Genomic DNA, 23,143 nt, shown 5'->3' with positions numbered 1-23,143 from the left:
TGGCGCAACCATAGGCGATGGAAAGGCCAGTTAATGAGCGGGTGGCAGCGGCCATGGCAACGGCGGCGCAGGGTTTCCACGGGATCAGGGCGGCCTTATCCACGTTGGGGAGGGGCCGATGAGTGCCACGACGACGGTGGAGGCCGCTAGCAGCCACCGATGGCATTGATGCCTGCTCGGGTGAGCACGAGTAAGGGGGAGGAGGTAGGTGGGCTGGCTAGGTCGGTTGGGCTAGTGCTGTAGCACCATAGAGCCGAGGGCATAGTTCCCCTCCCTTCTTTTCCTTTTCTTTTGTTTTTGTTTTTCTTTTATTTTTGTAACCAAATGGCTTTTGTAAAATAGTGGAACTAGCCCATAATTTATCTTGTAGGTTTTAGTTCTGCCACAGAAGTTTGGTTTTTTAGAATTTATTAGGAATTGATTTAATTCAAAAGGCATTTAGTAATTGATTTGGTCTCTGTTTTTAATTTTTTTGAGGTACGAGAAGAGTTGATAAAATATGGTTTCATATTTTATAATTACCATGTGACTATTTGCAATCCAACCATGATTTTAGTTTTCATGTTTGACAAAATATTTATTCCACTTATTGTTTGAATTTTGAATTTCAAAACAAATTTGAAATAAGACATGATTCAAATGTTGATCAAGCACTATTTATCAAAAGCATCTAGCTTAATCTTCACCGTCACTATAGCTTAATTACAACGATTATTGTAGCTTAATCCAGGGATGTCACACGCGGCGACGCGGTGAAGCCTCCCAGTTGGAGTTGTCCAACAGCGGAGTGTGTGAGCGACGACGACCGACCGGTGTCGTTGGCAATTGGGGGAGAAGCAAACTAGATAAGCTATAGGGAGGGAGGGTATGAAGGCAATGTGGAGTCGCCAGCCGTGAGGGTTTATATGAAAGGCCAAGAAGCATTGGGGTTTTGGGGGATTTTGCCAAGTCGGGCGGTAAGCTAGAGACGTAGCACAATTTTGTGCATGGGAACCTGCACGGTTGTGCGTGGGAACGGGTTCATCCAGCCAACGCGTGACCAACATATACGCATGCGCGGTGCCGAAGTGTGCACTAGAATCCTCGGGCCGCAACACAGTGAGAAGACGTGAGGGAGGAGGACGGGTTCATGCGCAGGCAGACGGGTAATAATAATAAAATGTTTGCAATATTAGTGCATGCAAGTGGCACTTCCCTACGTAGCATCGGTAATGATTTCATCCATCACCGACAATTGTTTAGCACCAACCATCTGCCCACAACACACAACTTGTGAGGATGAATCGTTGGTGTTAGTGTTGGTCTTCTCACACAATTCAGATGAATGACATGTTTGTCATTCATCACACACACCTTCTATTGCTAACTCGTTTGTGTTCTGCTGGATCATCACAAACAGTTTATCCGAGTGAAATGTATGCCATACTTCACGCACATGTTTCTTTTGTTAACCGTTTGTTTTATCTTGGCTAATCGCAAACAGTTCATAAGAACCAACTGTATGCAATTCATCACACACGCAAGTCTCATCTGAATTGTGCCTGATGGACCAGCCATTGCACATGGTTTGTTGTATTCGTGATGGAGCTAGAACTACATCGTTTGTGATTGATGGGACACACACAGTTTGTTTGAAGGGTCTCTAATTGATGCTTCATCTTACGACCTTCTTGTAGTAGTAATTAGATGAAGAACCTTCCTTGCCTTTGTTACTAGTTTGCTTGGATTTGACTTGTGGCACAAAAATAGACAAGGGTAATCGTTTGGCAAGACAAGAATAACTCTTCTTTCGAATATCGTCCTTGATAGCTTTAAGAAACCCATGCTATTGCTCTAAATTTAGCTTCTCAAAGCATAGCTTCTCATGAGTTCTTACAAGGTCTTTATGATATTCTTGAGTAGATTCATGAGCTAACTTAGGAGTTTTTAGTTCTTTAGTTAAGCGCTCGATCTCCTTCTTAGCATCATCAAATGATTCATCTTGACTGACATGATTACTATCAAGTTCATTTTGACTAACATCGCTAGTTTTATCAAAGAGCAACTCACCATCTCCTAGTAAGTCATATTCATCACTATTAAACTCAAAGTATTTGGGGTGCGATAACTTTGGGCCTTTAGCCACGAAGCAAATTCCAATCCCTTCATTTTGTGAATCAAATAAATCATCGGATTTGGGGGAGATGAGTGCTAGCGCGGCAACATCTTCATCTTGACTATAGTCGGAGTTGGAGTGGTAACTTCTCTCGGATTGGTTGTCGGATTAGGAGCCAGAAACCCATTCACCAACATGAGTTTGATGTCTTCTTCTTATGTAGCTCTTGGTGTACTTGTGCTTCTTCTTCGAGTCCTTGATTTTCTAGGAGGGTCTTTGTTCGTATCGATCTTCTCTAATCCTTCTATCTCTACGAGGTGACTCATCTCTTGAGCTTCTTATCCTAGGTGACTCTTCTATCCTTTTGGAAGGATCTATGTACTCATTGGAGAAGTGTCCGGGTCTTCCACAATTGTAATAAATTCGGTCAGGACTAAAAGAACACTTTTCTTCATATCTTGAGTTTGAGCTTCTCTCTTTGCCTTTATTCTTGTAGAACTTGTTGAATTTCTTGACCATGAGGCTTACCTATTCATTGGTAACAAGGTTTTCACTTGAAGTTGCCAGAGTATCACTTGTTGCTTTGTAAGCATCGCTTGACTTGTTGTGGATCTCTTATTTATCCTTGAGTGGCATCTCATGAGTAACAATCCTACAAATGACTTTCGTCAGCTTGAGATCTTTGTAGTTTGGCATCCTTTGGGTCAATGTGCACACTGTGTCATACTTTCCATCCAACACTATAAGTATATTCTTGATGATGAATTTTTCGGGCATATCTTCACTTCATAAGCCGACAACTCACTAGTGATGAGAGAAAGCCTAAAGTACATTTCCATGACTCCTTCACCATCCTTCATCTTGAACTTCTCAAGTTAAATTTGAAGCACATACAACTTAGATTCCCTGACGGAATCGGTTCCTTCATGCATATCAACCAAAGTATCCCAAATTTCCTTTACCTTCTCAATATAGCTTCACTAGTTGAATTCTTCGAGGCATGGACAGTTGAATAGAATGTCGCATGCTTGAGCATCATCTTGAAACATCTTTGATTCTTCCACTTTCGCTTCACGATTCGGTTGCTTTCCATCATCGACGAATTTACCATGCAAGCCAACACGAACAATAGCCCAAACGATGGGATTATGACCAAGAATATGCATTTCCATTTTGTGCTTCCAACTAGCAAAGTTTGTACCATCAAAATGTGGACCTCTACGGTGGTAATTTCCCTTACTATATGCCATACTCTCCTAGGTTGTGAAACCAATGCAATGGAGACCAAAGCTCTTATACCACTTGTACGATCGAAAGTATATCTAGAGGGTGTGTGATTAGACTACTTGAACAAATAAAAACATAACATTTTTTAAATTTTATCGGTTGGCAAGTTTAACAATTTTACCAAGTCTAGCACACCCTACACATGCAAGTCTATGAGTATAGGAGTGGAAAGTAAAGACATGCAAGTCACTGGTGTCGTTACACGCTATAGAAACGATTTTGACCCCCTTTCCGTGACAGAGTTTTAAACCATCGCTTTTGTCAGTGTGGGTGATAGGGGGGTACTTCCCCCATGACCCAGAAACCGTCGGGGATAGGCGAGCGGCTAGTGACGATTGCCATAGAATAAACATATGAGGAGTCGCGCATGTCCCACACGTTACATCTCGACGTTACGTTTCTGATCCGAGAGACATACGAAATGATTATGCCTCTATAATCATGTGGAAAATGTGGATATCATAAGCATTTAATCTACCTATGTGTTTGCGATAGGTACATTATCGCACATAGTTCAAAAATGTAAAATGTGTGCTGTGCCTCTACTACCGCCAACGTGTCCATTTTCATAAGTGTGTGCGATACGTATTCCTATCACACATGGGCTCTATATATGCACCATCTTCTTATTGTCCAATATTACACACATACATGTTTTAAACATTTGTCGTATTACCATGAATTGCACCCGCATATGAGAAGAAAACGTGTGTGCGTCCGTTGACCATCGCAAACGTTTCACGTCAAAGAACCATTTATCCTTAACTTTTCCATCGTACACGCTGTTTTCTTTCTAACCGTGTGTACATTATTTAATTTTCTCTTGTTTAATTTTATTTTCCCTGTACTTTATTATTAGAATTGGAAATTTTGAATTATGAAACGTGGAATCAAAATTCTCAGCACAATGGTTCAACAACCAATCCATTAATAAAATTCTCAGTACAATATGTCCTGTAATTACATGATTATGCAGTAATTAACTATGATAAACTACAATATTTAGAGGTGGTAAAGGTTAAGAGACAAGTGTAAATGATTTTGGCTGTTGGTGTTCTTGAATAAGCGGAATGCACATAATGTGCCCTCATACATGCCATAGACACGAACAACTTTTGTCCATCCCCTTGTGACGATCGCCGACCCATCCTTCACCGCCTTCAGGAAGACTTCTAGAGCATTATCATGGTAGTATGAATTATATACTTTAACCTTAGTTGTCTCCACTCCGGTCATGTAGTTTGCTAGGTAACCATCAGTAAATTGCTTCAGAAATCACTAAAAAGAGAAAATTTTCAGAAACTCATGACTAATAGAGTAACTTGTTGTGGGCAAGGGGAAAAGGCATCAGATTAGTTACCATCCTAAAGTTCACTATTTTCTTGTACAAAGTGTAAACAAAAATCTTAATTCCCATCACCCATCTCTTTCGCCTAACAATATTTTTTAGTTTCCTCACTTGACGCTTGTTCATGAATATCTCATTGCCCCATATGAAAAAGGGATCGAAGTGTGGATCAATACCGCTGATATATATACCTACAGGCAACAAGTAAATGTTAGAAGCTAAACTACGATTGCACAAATGGTGTAGAATAAAACTACCTACGTTCCTAAGTACAAGTATTTTCAGGGATTTCAATATGAACTACATACAAATGTATATAGACATAGTTTAGGTTAGAATGTAGATTCACTCATTTTGCTCTGTATGTAGTCTATATTAGAATCTCTAAAAATACTTATATTTAGGAACAACTTGTGTATAAGACATAGGATGCAGCTAACCTCGACGGCAAATATTAACTACATCATAAGTACATGGAAAGGCAATGTTAACAACAAAAGGGTTAACATCCACCAAAAATAGCAAATGTTAATAAAATGACAACATCTGTAGTGATATCTTCATTGCAAAAGAGTAGCACGGTAGCAAAGGAATGGATTAAAAAAATGGATAGAACTGTTTATGCAACACGCACGTTTCACTACACACAACCGTATATCCATTGAAACTGCAACTGAACTACTAATAGAAATGGAATTGCCATAGTTAAACATCACAAGGCAGGTCCTGCTAGAGTAGAGAATGACCCTGTTGTCTATAAAAAGGTAGGGAAATAGATAGGATGGGGTAGGCGTGTTTACTATAACATGCTTAATACATCAACCGTACAAAACATGGCCATTGCAACTGGTATTGGTAAGATTCAACTGGTTAGTTCATACTTGGTAAGTCATCACAGTTAGTTGTTGGGGCACTTTAAATAGGCAAGAGCCCGGCCCAAGTCGGCCACAGCGGAGGCGAGGTGTTCCTACGGGTCAAAGCATGGATCAGTGTCGCTGACATGTGTACCTACAAGAAGCAAGTAAATGTTAGAACTTTAACTGCAATTGCACAAATGATGTAAAATTGTGTAGACATGGGATGCAGATAACCTCGGCGGCAAACAACAACATCATACATTATGGCCCTGCATAAGTACATGCAAAGGCATGTTGACTACAATAGGGTTAGCATCCACTCAAAATAGCAAATGGAAATAAAACGATAGCATCTTTGGTATATCTTTATTGCAGAGAGTAGGACGGTAGCAAAGGGAGAGATTAAAAATGGATGCAACTTTTAATTGCAACATTCTTAACAACATCCTAAGTCATGTTTTGTAAGTTTGTAGCTGGTATTGGTGAAATTGAACTGGACAATTCATACTTGAACATCACACAATGTGCACTACTGAAAAAAACAAGGCACATTTAACTACAAGCAACCTAGTATAGCCAATGAAACTGGTACTGACAAAAATGCAATTGATAGAGTTAAACATCGGAAGGCAAGTGCTCCCATAGCAGAGAATGGCCCTTTTGTCAATAAAAAGTTAGGGAAAATAGCTAATACGTGTTAGGTATATTTACTACAACATGCTAATGCATACAGAACATAGCCATTGCAACTTGTATTGGTAAAATTGAACTGGTCAGTTCATACTTGGTAAGTCCTGTGGGGTAGTTGGTGGGGCACTTCAACTTGGCCAGAGCCCGCCCCAAGTCAGCGGCGGTGGAGGCGAGGTGTTCCTTTGGGTCGAAGCATGGATCAATGCCACTAACATGTGTACCTATAGGCAACAAGTAAATGTTAGAAGTTAAACTGCAATTGCGCAAATGACGTGAAATACTATAAGACATGGGTTGCAGCTAACCTCAATGGTAAACAACAACACCGCCCGTTATGGCCCTCTGTAAGTATACGAAAAGGCATGTTAAGTACAACAGGGTTAGCATACGTCAAAAATAGCAAATGGAAATAAAACGAAAACATCTCTAGTGAAATCTTCATTGCGGAGAGTAGCACGATAGCAAAGGCACAAATTAAAAAATCGATACAACTGTTAATTACAATAGTCTTGACAACATCCTAAGTCATGTATTGTAAGTTTGTTGCTGGTATTGGTGAAACTGAGCTGGATAGTTAGTAATTGAACATCATACAACGTGTAGTACTGAAATAAAAAGGCACGAACATGCTTAATACATCAACCATACAAAAGATATCCATTGCAACTGGTATTGGTAAATTTGAGCTGGTCAGATCATACTTGGTAACTCTTTGGGGGTAGTCGATGGGGCACTTCATCTAGGCCAGATCCTGCACCAAGTCGTCGTTGGCGAAGGCTATGATTTCCTCCAGTTCGACACGCACAACCGCCATCGCGCCATCGACCGCCATCAGCTCCTCCACCTCCATGTGATATGTGTTTGGGCTTGCGCAACGATGCTCTGGAGGTAGGGGCGATGGGGATTTGGAGGCATGAGAATGTTTCGCAGGCACCATTTAAGCAATCATGTCATGGCCATAATAGAGATCGGTGGGTTACCTTACTAGATCGACGATTCTCGGGCAGAACGTAGATGTGGTTGAAGCTGTGGTTGCGGCGGCGGCGGCGGTTTGAGCTGCCGGGAGGGGGAGATACTACGAAAATGTGATGGGTGGGGATGTGGTGGGAGGAATAAATTCTGAAATCACGCGCCTAATGAAAATTTTGTTGCGAAACTTGAAACTTGGGCGGGGGAAGACATAACATAGACGGAGCGCATAAAACACTCGTGTACGAGAAAAGAGAAAATTGGCGGATCCTATCACCAAAAAAACTACACATGTAGTTGATTTTTTGTGTAAATGGTACGCTTGGTTTATTAGAAAAGATTGCATAGGGAACTGACTAATGGATCATTAATGCAAAACCTCATACGATACTCCATAGAAACCGTGTGTGTTGTGATCTTCTAATAATTCTTATATCTATTAGCATCTACAGTTGCCCCTGCAAATATAAAAATCTCTTTCATTATAGCAGGGTTATTCACTGTATGTTAATAATAGATAGTAGTACCAACTTAAAGTAATACTAGTAATTTTCTCTAAACCCATTATCAAGTAGTGGGAGATGCTCGTAATTGATTATGCAAACTTACGCGCGACACACACACTAACTACTTCTCACATGCTGGTATCGGGTCATGCTGGCATACGTCGTCATTCTCCTTGCGGGACTTGTCGGCGGTAGCCCACCATGCTTGGATCTTCGCCGAGCTCTCCTCGGCATGGCGTGCGGCATCTTATTTCTTGCGATGGTGGGACTCTTTTTTCTTGATTGCTTTCTGCCTTTTCCGCTCCTTCTCAGCGGCTTTAGCCGCCTCTTGATCCACTGCACATTTGGCCATGGCAGCATCAAAATCCGCCCACGGAGTTGTAAGTTACACACCAAGTAGAAGGGCCGGGTTGAATGTATCCATGGCCCTGGACTAAATCCAGTCATCCGGTCAGGGGGCATGGGTGTTTCCGGTGTGGGACCGAGAGGGAGGGCACTCCCTTGTAGCGCCCGGTATAAATTTGATCCCATGCTAGTCGAGGTTGGAGGCTCCCCGTCTTATGGTTTTTCCCTTGTAGCGTATTCTGAGTGAAGCTAGGCTTCGCGGGGGTAAAGTGGGTGTGTGCTGATGTTGAGTGTCGCTTCTAAAATACCGTACGTGGGATTAGTCATATGGACTATCGAAACCTGTGAGCTATGGGTAAAGATTACATCATGTGCAGAGTCAAAACTATTCGAGTAGTCGTGTCCATGGTTAAGGACAGTAGTTTGATAGGTCAAGTGTCGGTCTTTGAGTCGGTCCTTGGAGCACACGTTGGTTGAATGAGAATGGTTGTGGTTATCTAACGGTGACGGGGAAAACTTATTGTTAACATTTTGGTTCTAATATTTTCCTGAAGGTCGGTTGCACCACCCGGATAATCCTTTATTTATTGTCATGCCCTTTCTATGGTGTCACTAAGACGCCCGACTGCAGACCATCCCTAAAAAAAGTAAAATAGTGTAGCCCTAACACGCACGAAGAACGATACTGGGCTCCGGAGAGCCCAACTCGGCCCACACAGGAAGCGATTAACAACCTAGGGTTCCACAAGATATATACCTGCTCGGGCGCCTACCCCTCCCCTCTCTTCTACCTCTGCTTTCCTCCCCCTCGCGCCGCCGCTGCCGCCGCCACCTCTTGTGCAGGCAGCCCATAGCGAAGCAAGGTCGAATCAGCCATGGCAGACGCCAAGGCCATGACGGCAGTCACCCTTCGCACCCGTAAGTTCATGACCAACCGGCTGCTCGCCCGCAAGCAGTTCGTGCTCGAGGTCATCCACCCCGGTCGCGCCAACTTATCCAAGGTCAGAGATCTCGTACCCTTCCCCTCGCTCCTTAGCTTTGTTGCATTTCATCGGCGATTCTGAAGCGTTCGTGTGCTTGTGAGTAGGCGGAGCTCACGGAGAAGCTGTCCAAGGTGTACAAGGTCAAGGACCCCAACTGCATCTTCGCCTTCAAGTTCCGCACCCACTTCAGAGGTAGCAAGTGATACGTCTCAAACATATCTATAATTTTTGATGGTTGCATGCTGTTATCTTGTCATCTTTGGATGTTTTATGTACCTTTTATATCTTTTTTGGGACTAACTTATTAATTCAGTGCCAAGTGCCAGTTCCTGTTTTTTCTGTGTTTTTGGCTCTTTTCAGATCTGATTTTGGAACGGGGTCCAAACGGAATAAAATCCCCGAAATAATTTTTTCCCGAACAGAAGAAGATCAGGGGGCTTGAGGGCCAAGCCAGCAGAGCTATAGGGGGCCCACAAGCCCCCTAGCCGCCACCAGGGGCGGCGGCTAGCAGGCTTGTGGCCTGCCTGGCGCCCCCCTGACCTAGCTCCTTCGCCTATATATTCCCTAAAATACAGAAAAAAAATCAAGGGACCCACGAAAATACTTTTCCACCGCCGCAAGCTTCCGTTTCCACGAGATCTCATCTGGAGACCCTTCCCGGTGCCCTGCCGGAGGGGACTTTGGAGTTGGAGGGCTTCTACATCAACATCATTGCCCCTCCAATGACTCATGAGTAGTTCACTTCAGACCTACGGGTCCGTAGTTAGTAGCTAGATGGCTTCTTCTCTCTCTTGGATCTTCAATACAAAGTTCTCCATAATCTTCATGGAGATCTATCCGATGTAATCCTCTTTGGCGGTGTGTTTGTCGAGATCCGATGAATTATGGATTTGTGATCAGATTATCTATGATATATATTTGAGTCTTTGCTGATTTCTTATATGCATGATTTGATATCCTTGTAAGTCTCTCCGATTCTTGGGTTTTGTTTGGCCAACTAGATCTATGATTCTTGCAATGGGAGAAGTGCTTGGTTTTGGGTTCTTACCGTGTGGTGACCTTTCCCAGTGACAGTAGGTGCAGCAAGACACACATCGTGTAGTTGCCATCAAGGGTAACAAGGTGGGCTTTGTCGTAGATATGAGATTGTCCATCTACATCATGTCATCTTGCTTAAGGTGTTACTCTGTTCTTTTATACTTAATACACTGATGCATGCTGGATAGCGGTCGATGTGTGGAGTAATAGTAGTAGATGCAGAAAGTATCAGTCTACTTGTTTTGGACGTGATGCATATAGATATAATCATTGACATAGATGACGTCACGACTTTGCGCGGTTCTATTAATTGCTCGACAGTAATTTGTTCACCCACCGTCTACTTGCTTTCATGAGAGAAGCCACTAGTGAACACTACGGCCCCCGGGTCTATTCACACCTATCGTTTCCACTTTCGCCTTTACTTTGCTTTGTTACTTTGTTGCTTTCAGTTCTCACTAGGCGAATAATCTATAAGGGATTGACAACCCCTTCATAGCGTTAGGAGCAAGCTTTTTGTGTTTGTGCAGGTACTTGTGATACTCCTTCACTGGATCGATACCTTGGTTCTCAAACTGAGGAAAATACTTACCACCGCTGCGCTACATCACCCTTTCCGCTTGAAGGGAACACCAATGCAAGGCTACAAGGCCACGGGGGAAATCCTTTGCATATTTGCCTAGGAAGTCCCTTAAGGCGTAGCCATAGCAGAAGGATTCCTGGTGCCGTTGTTGAGGAGTATCAAGACAAGAACAGTTTCCTGTCAGCACATTTCTGGCGCCGTTGGAAGGTCTTTTGTTGAAGTAGCAGCAGGTCCTCCGGAATCGGTCTCATCTATGACAACCTCGAAGCCGCCAAGAAGTTCGAGCCCAAGTACCGCCTCATCAGGGTATGTATCGTTTCGCCCTTGTTTCTTCCATCACATGGAGCTTATTTTCGTTGTCTCGTCTAGACGTGCGCTATTATTTGGTTACGCTGTGCTCACCCATGGGTTGAGATGTAGTAATTTGTATTGATCTAGCCATGGCTTCTTAGTCTAGGTGAATTTTTGTGCTACTCACTTAGCCTGCTCTCTTCTAGATGTGAGCTAGTATTTGGTTCCGCTGTGCTCACCCATGGGTTGTGATGTAGTAAATTGTGTTGATCTAGAAATATGTTGTGAATAGACCCGGGGGCCACAGCTTTTCCTAGTAGCTAGTGGCATCTCTCATGCAAATAAGCATACGGTGGGTAAACAAATTACTGTTAGGCAATTGATAGAAGATCGGATAGTTATGCGATTTTCACGCCAATGATCATGTAAATATAGGCATCACGTACATAACCAAATAGGTCGTCTCCTTCCTGCACCTATTACTATTACTTCACTTCAATATCGCTTATATGATTGCCTCTCTATGTATTAAGTTCATGACAAACAAAGTAACGCTTGGAGTAAGATGACATGATGTAGACAAAGTAAACTCAACTAATATGAATAAACCCCATCGTTTTACCCTTAGTATCAGCAACACAAAGATGCAACTTGTCCCCTTCTGTCACTGGGATATAGAAACGCCAGGTTGAACCTACTACAATGCACCTCTTTCACCGAAGAAATATCAATCTAGTTGGCCAAACTATTTCAATAGATCGAAGAGAATTACGAAGCTATCATAATGGTGCACATAAGAATCATATTATATATCAGAGGAGACACAAATACTTATCATGAATAATCTGAACTTAAACCCACAATTCATTAGATCCCAACAAACACACCATACAAAAGAGTTACATCATATGGATCAAAGTGAAGATGCGATGATCATTGTATTGAAGATCAAAGAGAGAGATATGCCATCTAGGTACTGCTATGGAACCGTAGGTCTGCAGTGAACTACTCACACATCATCATGAGGGCAGAAAGGTTGATGAAGAAGCCCTCCATGATTGATCCCTCCCCCGGCTGAGTGCCAAAACAAAGCTCTAGATGGCCTCCCGTCAGAACGGACACATGCGGCGGTGTAAAAAGTTTTTTGGGACCTCCTCTGTAGTTTTTAGAGTTAATAGGAATTTATAAGCAAGAGAACGGGATCGAGAGAGCCATCAAGCGGCCACAAGCCATCAGCCCCCCAGGCCACGGTCTAATGGCCTATGGGGGCCTCATGTGCCTCCCGGCCTTCTTACGATGCTCCACAGTATTCTTTTGGTCCACAAAAATTCGCAAAAAGTTTCTGGTCAATTGGGCTTCGTTTGGTACTGGAACCTGAAAAGTGGAAAAACACGCAGAAAACAACAACTCGCACTAGGCACTGGGTCAATAGGTTAGTGCTCAAAAGTAATATAAATTAGTAGATAAGTGCCTAAAAAGTGTTCTAAAATGATAACATAATAGCATGGAACAATAAAAAATTATACATACGTTGGATACGTATCAGGCGCCAACTAGTCGCGCCGCGCCGGCTCGCTGCGCTGCACTAGTTGTGCCACACCAGCGTGCCTTGCTCCACCGGCGCGCGTCCGAGTCGCCCTGCCTCCGCCTCCGCTGAGCCTCGCCTCGTTTCAAGCTCACATCAACGTGGACTCGGCACCGCCATGCACCACGCGCTTGCTCAATCCGTGGCCTCGCCGCACCGACCGCATCACGTGCTTGCTCGCCCGCTTGCACGTCTCGCCCCACCGGCCGCATTGCGTTTGTGCTCGCCCGCTTGCATGCCTCGCCGCACCTGGCCTTCGCTGTTGCCACCCTCGGCTGGCTCCCCCCGCATCTCCACCATCTGGTCGCCACTCCTTCCACACCGCAAGTCGGCTTTATCTTGAGTTGCCTTCACCTCGCCTCCAGCTGTCGTGGCCTCGCCTCGCCGGCTTTCATCACATCGTGCCCTGTCGTCCTCCACCTCGTCATCCGTCGTCGCCCTACCTTGCCTTTCGTTATGCCACAACTGGCCTGGCCCCGTGTCGGCTATTCCCACCCCCACACGATGGCTACTGCGCCCCGCGGGCTTCCAAGGATTTAACACGGTCGGTTGGATGTATAAAAAAGGGGCATTTGGCTAATAAAAATCAGGTGTTATCTGCCTTAAAGACACATCCATGCATCATAGAGCATCTATCATCCAAAAAAATCACGTGTTATCTGGCTTAAAGACATGGCCACGCATCAGAGATCATCTATCATCCAAATAAATCAGGTGCTATTTGTCCTATCTATTTTCCGATACATATTATTCGTATGAAAATGACTATTTTTGGCATGTAATATTTTTTACAAGAAAATTGTTTATTACAAAAAGCGGCGTGATACTACGGGTACGGAGCTCGTGTCAACATCATAATGCGCCAACATCCCCCAATGTCACACTATGTGATGGAGACGCGTGCAAGCCACTTCCCCGTTTGATCTAGGCTCCATCAACACGCCACGGCACACTCGTCGTCCACGCTGGATTACAAACACCATGGCCGACTCGCCCTCCACAAAGCCTTACAACGCCACGACCGACTCGCCGCCCATGCCGGCTTACAACGCCACAGCCGACTCGCCGTCCATGCCAGCTTACAAACGCCAGGGCCGACTCGCTGTCCATGCCAGCTTACAAACGCCAGGGCTGACTCGCCGCCCACGCCAGCTTACGACGCCACGGCCGACTCACCGTCCGCGCTGGCTTACACCATTTGGCGGCCAAATCATTGTCCGCGCCAGCTTACACAAGTCGCGACCAACTTGTCGTCCGCATTGGCTTACAATGCCATCTATGACTCATTGTCCATGTTAGTTTCCCATGTTGCGGCTGACTCCCTTGTTTACATTAACACACCGGGACAAAATACACCCATATGAGCCGCCCAATGGACGCTCTCAAGACGTCGTCCTCGCGGTCTGTTCTACATCAACGCACTGGTGTCGCGCCTGCTCGCTCGAGCTGCCCATTGGACGCGCGCAAGCCGTCGTCCCTGTGGTCCGGTCTACATCAACACGTCGGTGCCGCGCGTACTCGCTTGAGCCGCCCAGTGGAAGCATGCAAGCCGCCGATCCTGCGGTCTAGTTTACATCAACATGCCGGGGTTGCACGCACCCATATGATCCGCCTATTGGACGCGCGCAAGCCGCCATTCCTGTGGTCCGGTTTAGATCAACACGCTGGGGCTACATGCTCCCATACGATTCGCCCGTCGGACACGCACGCAAGTCGCTGCCCCCGTGATCCGGTTTACTCCAACAAACACTTGAGCAAGAAAGAAACATATATCTATTATCAGCCTCCACTCGCGATGGGTTGCTCAATGGATAGACACATTGGTGTGTTATCCCAATGGCATGGTCTACTTCAACATATCAAAAGAAATAGGAGAGCTTGCCATGAAGGAAACATCCCTCGGGAAGCTGCAATTTCAGCTAGCCTTTATTGAGCTGGCAATTCGAAAGATAGTGGCAAAGATGGCTTTGGAAGAGCAAGGAAAATCTGGACGAAATGAGAATAAAAAATCATGGGTCAAAGAGGTATATAAACTCAATTTGGCCACGACATTTGCCAAAGCCAAGTATGAAGACTCTCAAGTCGTCTCCTTGAGTCGACTTAAGACTCGGGGGCTACACACACATGGCTCGACAGATTTGGTTGTTTTCAACAAAATTAAAAATCCTCGGTCATTCCAGGGAAGATAACCCGGTCCCGGGGGCTGCTGCCTTATTGGAAAAAAATTAAAGATCACCCAAGAGGACTAACCGCCATGATGCGCAGTTCAAACATGTGTGACGTGCCTTATTGGCAAAAAGTTAAAGGTCACCAAACAGGATTAGCTGCCATGATGCATAGTTCAAACATGCGTGCCCTGCCTTATTGGTGAAAAAATAAAGGTCACTAAAGAGGACTAGCTGCCATGATGTGCATTTCAAACATGGGTGTCCTGCCTTATTAGCAAAAAATTAAAGGTCACCAAAGAGAACTAACTGCCACGATGCATAGTTCAAACATAGGTGTTGTTGGCGGTGGGAGGTCGACACCTATGGGAATCAAAATGAAACCATTGTGATCGTAGGGCGGGGAGAGGTGACGTGAAGAGCAGGGCTAACGATCGGCACCCGACAAGCCTTTTTACCCAGCTTCGGGCCGCTTACGCGTAAAACCCTAGGTCCTGCTTGTCTGGTTGTATTAAGCGTTTTGTTGTTGATTGTTAAAGTGACTGTTGATGATCGTCTTATGAGTAAATGTCCAAAGATTCTAACCCCTTATGAATGAGCTAAGGGCCTCCTTTTATAGGCAAAGGGGTCACCTACAATGCTTGATGGTAGGTTTACGAGGAGTTAAAGTGAACCTAGAGCGGTGCTTATCCATCTACCACTATCAGGTGCATTAAATGCATGTCTTGCCCTTGCAGCGATGTGCTGGTGAAGACACGTATCGAGGTGTTTCGACACCTGGACGCTGTGCTGGCGCATGCGGAATACGCTGGAACTTGGGGGTGGCAAGGGCGGTTGCCCTCCAGTGTCCAGCCCCGTCATCCCGGCAAGGTGCTTGCCGGGGCCTTGGGTTTTCGTCTGGGCAAGGGAGCTTTTCGGGGGCTTCGGTCATCATCCTGTCAAGTGAGGCTTGTCGAGGTCTTGTACTTGGTGAGTTCATCACGCCCACCAAATGGACGTGGCCTTGGTCATCTTCCCGGCAAGGCAGGATTGCCGAGGCCTTGATAATCTTGGGGGTTGTATCTTGTCTGGGTCCTGTCATGCCCTGCCGGCAGGGGCTCTTCGCGCCCGTGCACAAGTCTAGGGAACTAGGGACCCCAGTCTTGAGTGCAGCAATAGGAGCCCCCGGGCCTGGGCCACACATGCGTGCAAAGCGTTGTTGGGCCAGGCCCAAAGAGGTGCATGGGCCTTCATGGTTGGATCCGCTGGTGGTTGCTTTTCCCCACGTCGCGCATTGGACGCGTGAAGTGGGGGGTCGTGCGCGGTGTGGCCTTTCCACCTCCTAAAACGCCTCTGCCACGCGCGTGGCATGCACACTTATGGATGGACAGGTGGTAGACGTGGCCTTAAAAGGCGTAGTAGTGGCTGGGCCCGCCCGTGCATGCATTGGTGCAGCATGGCGGTTCTCTGTTCGCCCGTGAGCTTGAGAGATTGGGCGAGACGGGTGGTGGCTTCTGGAACAAGGGAGGCTAGCCCCCGCGCACCGTCCTATAAATTGGGAGGGTTTGTGAGGGGGTTTTGCTCACCCAACTCCTTCTGAATCCACCAACTCCTCAGCCTTGGTCTCCGGAATCTTCTTCTGTCTGCAGGTGGCGCTCGCCCCTAACCATGGTTAGGGGACGGGGTCGGCCACCAGGGCGGCGAGAGGATCCTGTTCGTATCATGCCACAGCTTCTGGGGGGCCGCAGCGGAAGACGGCCCGGGCGCCCATGGCCGAGGAAGGGCGAGGGGCCGCGGTCGTCATGGACGTCGAGGCCGGGGGAGGCGGAGCGCTACTCCATCGCCTCTGCCTTCCCCGAGGCTTTCCCTTGTGGCGGTCCTCCATGTTGCTTTAGGGGCGCCCACGTGTGCTTCTCAGCTACTGCAAAGAGAGCCTGAGCGACGCCGACTGTCCTACCTCGAGCGATAGTGATGAGGAGGACAGCGGTGGTGGTGAGGTCCGCGTTGGGTTAGGGCCACGGGGTGTCAAGTTTGAGGTTGACTCCCCGGGCCCCAACTGGGTGTAGACTGCACCGCCGCAACTAGCTCACGGTTCGCCCCCTCCTGACGGGGGCATCTTGCCGGAGCTGGCGTTGGTACCTCGTGTTTGAGGAGGAGGTACCCCCGCCAGCTCTAACTTCTCCAGGCCCTCTGCTTGGGCCACCTCACCGGAGCGGGTGTTGGCTCCCCGACTCCGGGAGGAGGCGCGCCCGTAGATTCCGAATCCTTCGCCCCTTCCCGTGCCCTGCCCTCTGATATTCGGCCAGAGGGGGCCAGGTGGCGCTTGCCGGGGCCGATCCCGTTCTCGTCGGCATAGTGCTGGTCCTGGGGAGCCAGCCCTAGCCGCGCCGTGGGCTCCGCCTTTTTGTCTTCTTGAACTTCACTCCGGCGAGCGTAGTTCCTTGCCAAAGATAAAAGTTCTAGGTTAGAGTAGACTGTATCATCCATGTAATATGTTTGAAAATATCCCAAACAAATGAATGAAAAGACTGTTTTCCCTTTTTCCAATTCTATTCTTTGTATGATTCGCCTTTGCATTATCTGGGAGCTTGCCGGCAACTACTGGCAAGGCTCCTTGCCGCGTTCAGTGCAACCATAGAAATCTTCAAGCGCAACTTGAGATGAAATTGGGTGCTACGTAGCCGCTTTCTCTGTTGATCAGGTTCGAAACAGATTGAAGGCGCTCTGTGGCCGTTCAGGTCGTTTGAACGAGTTCAAAACAAAGACAAGGTGCATTGATCTTTGGAAAGGTCCCAGTATGCGCAGACTCCACCCACAAAGACTGGAAACTTTTAAAGGAAAAAACAGAGAATCTATCTACTTCAGGTTTGAATCTCAAACTTAGAACCTATCTGCTCACGCCGTGGTTGCATGGTGCTTGAATCTTTTGCCGGGGCGTCGGAGTCCCCGTCAAGCAGGAATACCGCTCCCGGTGGCTTTTTCTCCGACAAAGACTTCTGGCCGACAGTCCGCGATCGTCGTTTGGAGAAAAAGCTGGCTAGGGTGTAACCCCTTTGCTTTTCCCTTGCTAGGCTGTGTTGGCCGAGCCCCCGGGCACATCTTGGGCGATGATACGATGCTCTCAGAGGTGCAACACTTACGCTGGAGTGCACGTCGGGGCTTCGGGACCATGTGGCACATCCTCAACGACTATACATCACTCCGCAGACGTGTGTCTGCTGGAGTATGCACCGAGGCCTGTGTGAAGCGCCCAGGCACGCCCTCGACAGCTGTGCGTTGGCCCCGAGCGACGCATCGGCCTGACGGTGCTGCCTGAGCCTCCGCCTCACTGCCCCGCGCTCGCATAGCAACACGCTCACGCAAGCCTTGGGAAGCTGTAGCAGAACAGAGCGTCCATCGCGCTACCCCGTTTCCGGGGGAACGCGGCGTAGCACCCAAACTTCCAAGAATCTAGTGCTGAGTTTGCACAAATTTGAGCAAGACTCCACACCCCTACCTGGCGCGCCAAAGATGTCAGCGGTGCAAGGTCGACACCTATGGAAATCAATGTGAAACCCTTGTGATCGTAGGGCGGGGAGAGGTGACGTGAAGAGCAGAGCTAACGATCAGCACCCGGCAAGCCTTTTTACCCAGGTTCGGGCCGCTTACGCGTAGAACCCTACGTCCTGCTTTTCTGGTTGTATTAAGCGTTTTGTTGTTGATTGTTACAGTGACTGTTGATGATCGTATTATGAGTCAATGTCCAAAGAGTCTTATAGGCAAAGGGGTCACCTACAGTGCTCGATGGTAGGTTCACGAGGAGTTACAGTGAACCTAGAGCGGTGCTTATCCATCTACCGCTGTCAGGTGCATTAAATGCACGTCTTGTCCTTGTCAGTGATGTGCTGGTGAAGACACGTATCCAGGTGTTTCGACACGTGGACGCTCCGCTGGTGCAGGCGGAATGCGCTGGAACTTGGGGGCGGTGGCACTCCAGTTCCCAGCCCCGTCATCCCAGCAAGGAGCTTGCCGGGGCCTTGGGTCTTCGTCCCGGCAAGGGAGCTTGCCGGGGGCTTCGATCGTCATCTCGGCAAGGGAGGCTTGTCGAGGTCTTGTACTTGGTGAGTTCATCACGCCCACCAAATGGACGTGGCCTTGGTCATCTTCCCGGCAAGGCAGGCTTGTCGAGACCTTGATAATTTTGGGGGTTGTATCTTGTATGGGTCCTGCCATGCCGTGCCGGCAGGGGCTCTTTGGGCCCGTGCACAAGTCTGGGGCATTAGGGACCCCCGGTCTTTAGTGCACCGACAGATGTCCTTCCTTATTGGCGAAAAAATCATGGTTAAACCTGCCTGTCTGCATGATGCTATTGTGAACCCCATGTACTCTCGATAAGTCAATCCACATGGACCCTGAACTTATCCATGTTAAAACATTGATTGGGTCATGTGAGAGCGGGCTTACAGAAAGCAGGCATACTCCATGGACTGTTAAGCCACCTTCTTTGAAACTTGGTTAAACCTGCTTGTTCGCAGCATGCTACTCTGACCTCGTGTGCTCTCGACAAGTCGCGTTTGAACATATGAGGTTAAAACATCGATTGAGTCATGCGAGGGCCGGCTTACAGAGAGCGAGGGTAAACTAGTGGCTATCATGCTAGTTTCATTTAAGTAAGATTCGAGTCTCAAAAATCCGCACTTTTTCATCATATCATGCATCATCCTGCATTGCATCATTTCATCATGCGTCATCCTGCATTGCATCATTTCATCATGCATCATACATACATATCATGATGGTCTTCAAACCGGGTTACAACATAAACTTCTGCGGGGGCAAATAAATCTTTGATAGCCAAAATGGCCGGATTTTCATCATGGTTTATCATAACCAGTATTCAACGATTGGGGTTTTTCAAAACCATCTCAAGAGGAATAACTATTCTAGAAGAGCAGGTATATTGCATATTACTGAGTCGGCCTATCACATATAATGTTGGGTCATCTAATTGACCGGCTCTTGGATTCCTTCAACTTGTGCTCTGTAGTAAACTAAAACACTTATGGATTTCTCAAGCATATATTTGCCGGGTTGTACCACAACCATGAGAAGGGATTTAATTTCAAGCACAAAGGCATTATTCCTGGATAGTCATACAAGACAATGAATTAACGGGTTACATTGCAACCACGGTCAAGGATTCATTCAAGTTCGAGAGAACTTTTGAAGTACATTACGGTGAGTTATATTAGTCTCACACGGTCCCTAGTCGCTGCAAGAATATGACCTACCACTTGGGGGCTACAATATATGATGTCTTTCTTTTCAAAGAGAAGTGCATATAAGTCCTGAGTCATTGTAGGCAAACGACCTAGCACATGGGGGCTACACTAGTGAGATCAAATTTTCTGAAGTCCCAAATCACTACACGCATGCGACCCGGTACTTGGGGGCTACGGTATTCAACTGTTTAACAGATTATGAGGTCCAAATTGAAGACTCAGCCCATCACATATTGATAGCCAGCCCTTGGGGGGCACACAAGTGAAAAGCAAAATATTCAGCTTATAACTCGCAATTCAGATGCACAACCTAGATTTTCTCAAAGCTATCTACAACATTCAAAAATAAGTTCAAGTCCCAGGTTGTTGCAGGCAAAACAACCCGGCCCTTGGGGGCTACACTAGCTGAAGTTTTATAAGTACAGAAAATTACAAGTCTCAGACTGCTACATGCAATACAACCTAGCACTTGGGGCCTACACAGTCAAGAAATTTTCCTACACAAAGCACCAAGTCATCATTAAACTGATAAACTTGGATCTTGGGGCTACAGGTAGTATGAAGATAAAAAAGAGAGAGCACGAACATCTTCAAATGATCATCTTTTGAGTGATCCAAATATCATTTCTTGGTGGAGCATAAGCATTGAAAGTCAGCTTAACATCACACAAATTTCTATTCCCATTATTTTTCATCAAAACCGAAGCAATGGAAGCCGACTCAACCTTATATGGTTTTCTTATCTCTAATATTTTCATTAAGCCAAAGCATTGGAGGCCAACTAAACGACATATGGGTGTTTTATTCCCAATATTTCATTGCAAATCACACCGGCGAGCAAGATGATTGTGAAGACGGCTCGGAGAAACTAAGATTTTCGAGGATACAATTCATTGAAATAAGCCAGCCAAGGAGAAAGCCGATCCCTTAACATATTTATTATTCTTGTTTCAGGAGCTTACCATGAATAAAATTCAAACTAACCTGGGGGCTTAAAGCACATATGCTCCCTTGGTGATTTTGATAATTCATGACAACATACATTGCCTCTTGGACTAATACTTTTACCTAGATATTTCAAGTTTAGTCCATGAAGAGCTATGGCTTAAGGTTTATGTGGAGATGCCCGTGGATGCAAGAAAGGAATAATATTGGCTCAAGCTTCAAGCTAGAAGACTCTTCATTTTATATTTGTGAGAAATCACTTTTGATTCTATAGGAAAGCCAATACTATTAAAAGGGGGTGAGGTAGTAAAATGAACTGATTACTCAAATGCTCAAAGTTAGCCACCAAAATACTCAGTCATTTTCCCACATATCCACTCTGTCAAGTTCCACATACACAAATTCGGTGTCACCGACATTGCCACATCAGACCCACCGAGTTTGATCCTAAGACAGAACCCTAGCCATTCCCACCAAATCTGTGCAACCGAAACTGCATTGGTGTTACCGAGTTCAGTGTGACCAACATTCTGTTACCAAGATACACAAAATTGGAATTTTCGAGTTTGAGTATCGGTGCCACCGAGTTTGGCCATCTGAATGTTAGTCACCTTTTGGTGCCACCGAGTTCTATATATCGGTCTCACCAAGATTCAGAGTTCACACCTTTAGTACTAGTCGGTACCACCGAGTTTTCCACTTCGGTGTCACCGAGTTTGCACTTTTGTGTGTAACGGTTGGATTTTGGTTGCTGCCTATGTATACCCCTTCACCCACCTCTCATTCATGGGAGAAGCACTCAGAAAACACACTTCATTTCCAGATCCATTTTCTAAGAGAGAACCACCTACTCATGTGTTGAGACCAAGATATTCCAATCCAATCATCTGAAACTTGATCTGTAGCCTCCCCAAACTGCTTTCCACCAAATCAACCTCTCCTACCCATGCATATGTTGGGGAACGTCGCATGGGAAACAAAAATTTTCCAACGCGCACGAAGACCTATCATGGTGATGTCCATCTACGAGAGGGGATGTGTGATCTACGTACCCGTGTAGACCGTATAGTAGAAGCGTTAGTGAACGCGGTTGATGTAGTGGAACTTCCTCACGTCCCTCGATCCGCCCCGCGAACTATCCCGCGATCAGTCCCACGATCTAGAGCCGAACGGACGGCACCTCCGCGTTCAGCACACGTACAGCTCGACGATGATCTCGGCCTTCTTGATCCAGCAAGAGAGACGGAGAGGTCGAAGAGTTCTCCGGCAGCGTGACGGCGCTCCAGAGGTTGGTGATGATCTTGTCTCAGCAGGGCTCCGCCCGAGCTCCGCAGAAACGCGATCTAGAGGTAAAACCGTGGAGATATGTGGTCGGGCTGCCGTGGCAAAATTGTCTCAAATCAGCCCTAAAACCCCACTATATATAGGAGGAGGAGGGGGGAGACTTGCCTTGGGGTCCAAGGACTCCCAAGGGAGTCGGCCGAGCCAAGGGGGAAGGTCTCCCCCTCCCAAACCGAAATCCACTTGGTTTGGAAGGTGGAGTCCTTCTTCCCTTTCCCACCTCCTTTTTTTTTCCTTTCCTCTTTGATTTTCTTTCCTATGCGCATAGGCCTCTCTTGGGCTGTCTCACCAGCCCACTAAGGGCTGGTGTGGCACCCCAAACACCCATGGGCTTCCCCGGGGTGGGTGCCCCCCCCCTCGGTGAACTCCCGGAACCCATTCGTCATTCCCGGTACATTCCCGGTAACTCCGAAAACCTTCCGGTAATCAAATGAGGTCATCCTATATATCAATCTTCGTTTCCGGACCATTCCGGAAACCCTCGTGACGTCCGTGATCTCATCCGGGACTCCGAACAACATTCGGTAACCAACCATATAACTCAAATACGCATAAAACAACGTCGAACCTTAAGTGTGCAGACCCTGCGGGTTCGAGAACTATGTAGACATGACCCGAGAGACTCCTCGGTCAATATCCAATAGCGGGACCTGGATGCCCATATTGGATCCTACATATTCTGCGAAGATCTTATCGTTTGAACCTCAGTGCCAAGGATTCATATAATCCTGTATGTCATTCCCTTTGTCCTTCGGTATGTTACTTGCCCGAGATTCGATCGTCAGTATCCGCATACCTATTTCAATCTCGTTTACCGGCAAGTCTCTTTACTCGTTCCGTAATACAAGATCCCGCAACTTACACTAAGTCGCATT

At 46.5% G+C, this 23,143-nt stretch overlaps 1 protein-coding gene across 1 annotated transcript; it reads left to right on the top strand.

The window, feature by feature from the left end:
* Nucleotides 1–8,972: 8,972 nt before the first annotated feature.
* Nucleotides 8,973–12,649, top strand: LOC123398806 (40S ribosomal protein S24-1-like). The gene is made up of 4 exons (XM_045093263.1): nt 8,973–9,098; nt 9,185–9,279; nt 10,932–11,007; nt 12,539–12,649. The coding sequence occupies exons 1-4, from the start codon at nt 8,973–8,975 to the stop codon at nt 12,647–12,649; spliced, it is 408 nt and encodes a 135-aa protein (XP_044949198.1).
* The last annotated feature ends 10,494 nt before the right edge of the window (nt 12,650–23,143 follow it).

This window comes from Hordeum vulgare, chromosome 1H (assembly GCF_904849725.1).
Source record: "Hordeum vulgare subsp. vulgare chromosome 1H, MorexV3_pseudomolecules_assembly, whole genome shotgun sequence".
Lineage (NCBI taxonomy): Eukaryota > Viridiplantae > Streptophyta > Magnoliopsida > Poales > Poaceae > Hordeum > Hordeum vulgare.
This window is presented reverse-complemented; position numbering and strand designations above follow the sequence as displayed.

Excerpts from the sequence above, each read along its gene's own strand:
- LOC123398806 (XM_045093263.1), top strand. The coding sequence starts at position 8,973 with ATGGCAGACGCCAAGGCCATGACGGCAGTCACCCTTCGCACCCGTAAG. Across the intron at positions 9,099-9,184 it reads GTCGCGCCAACTTATCCAAG|GCGGAGCTCACGGAGAAGCT; the intron begins GTCAGAGATCTC and ends GCTTGTGAGTAG. Across the intron at positions 11,008-12,538 it reads CCAAGTACCGCCTCATCAGG|GCGCCAACTAGTCGCGCCGC; the intron begins GTATGTATCGTT and ends GATACGTATCAG.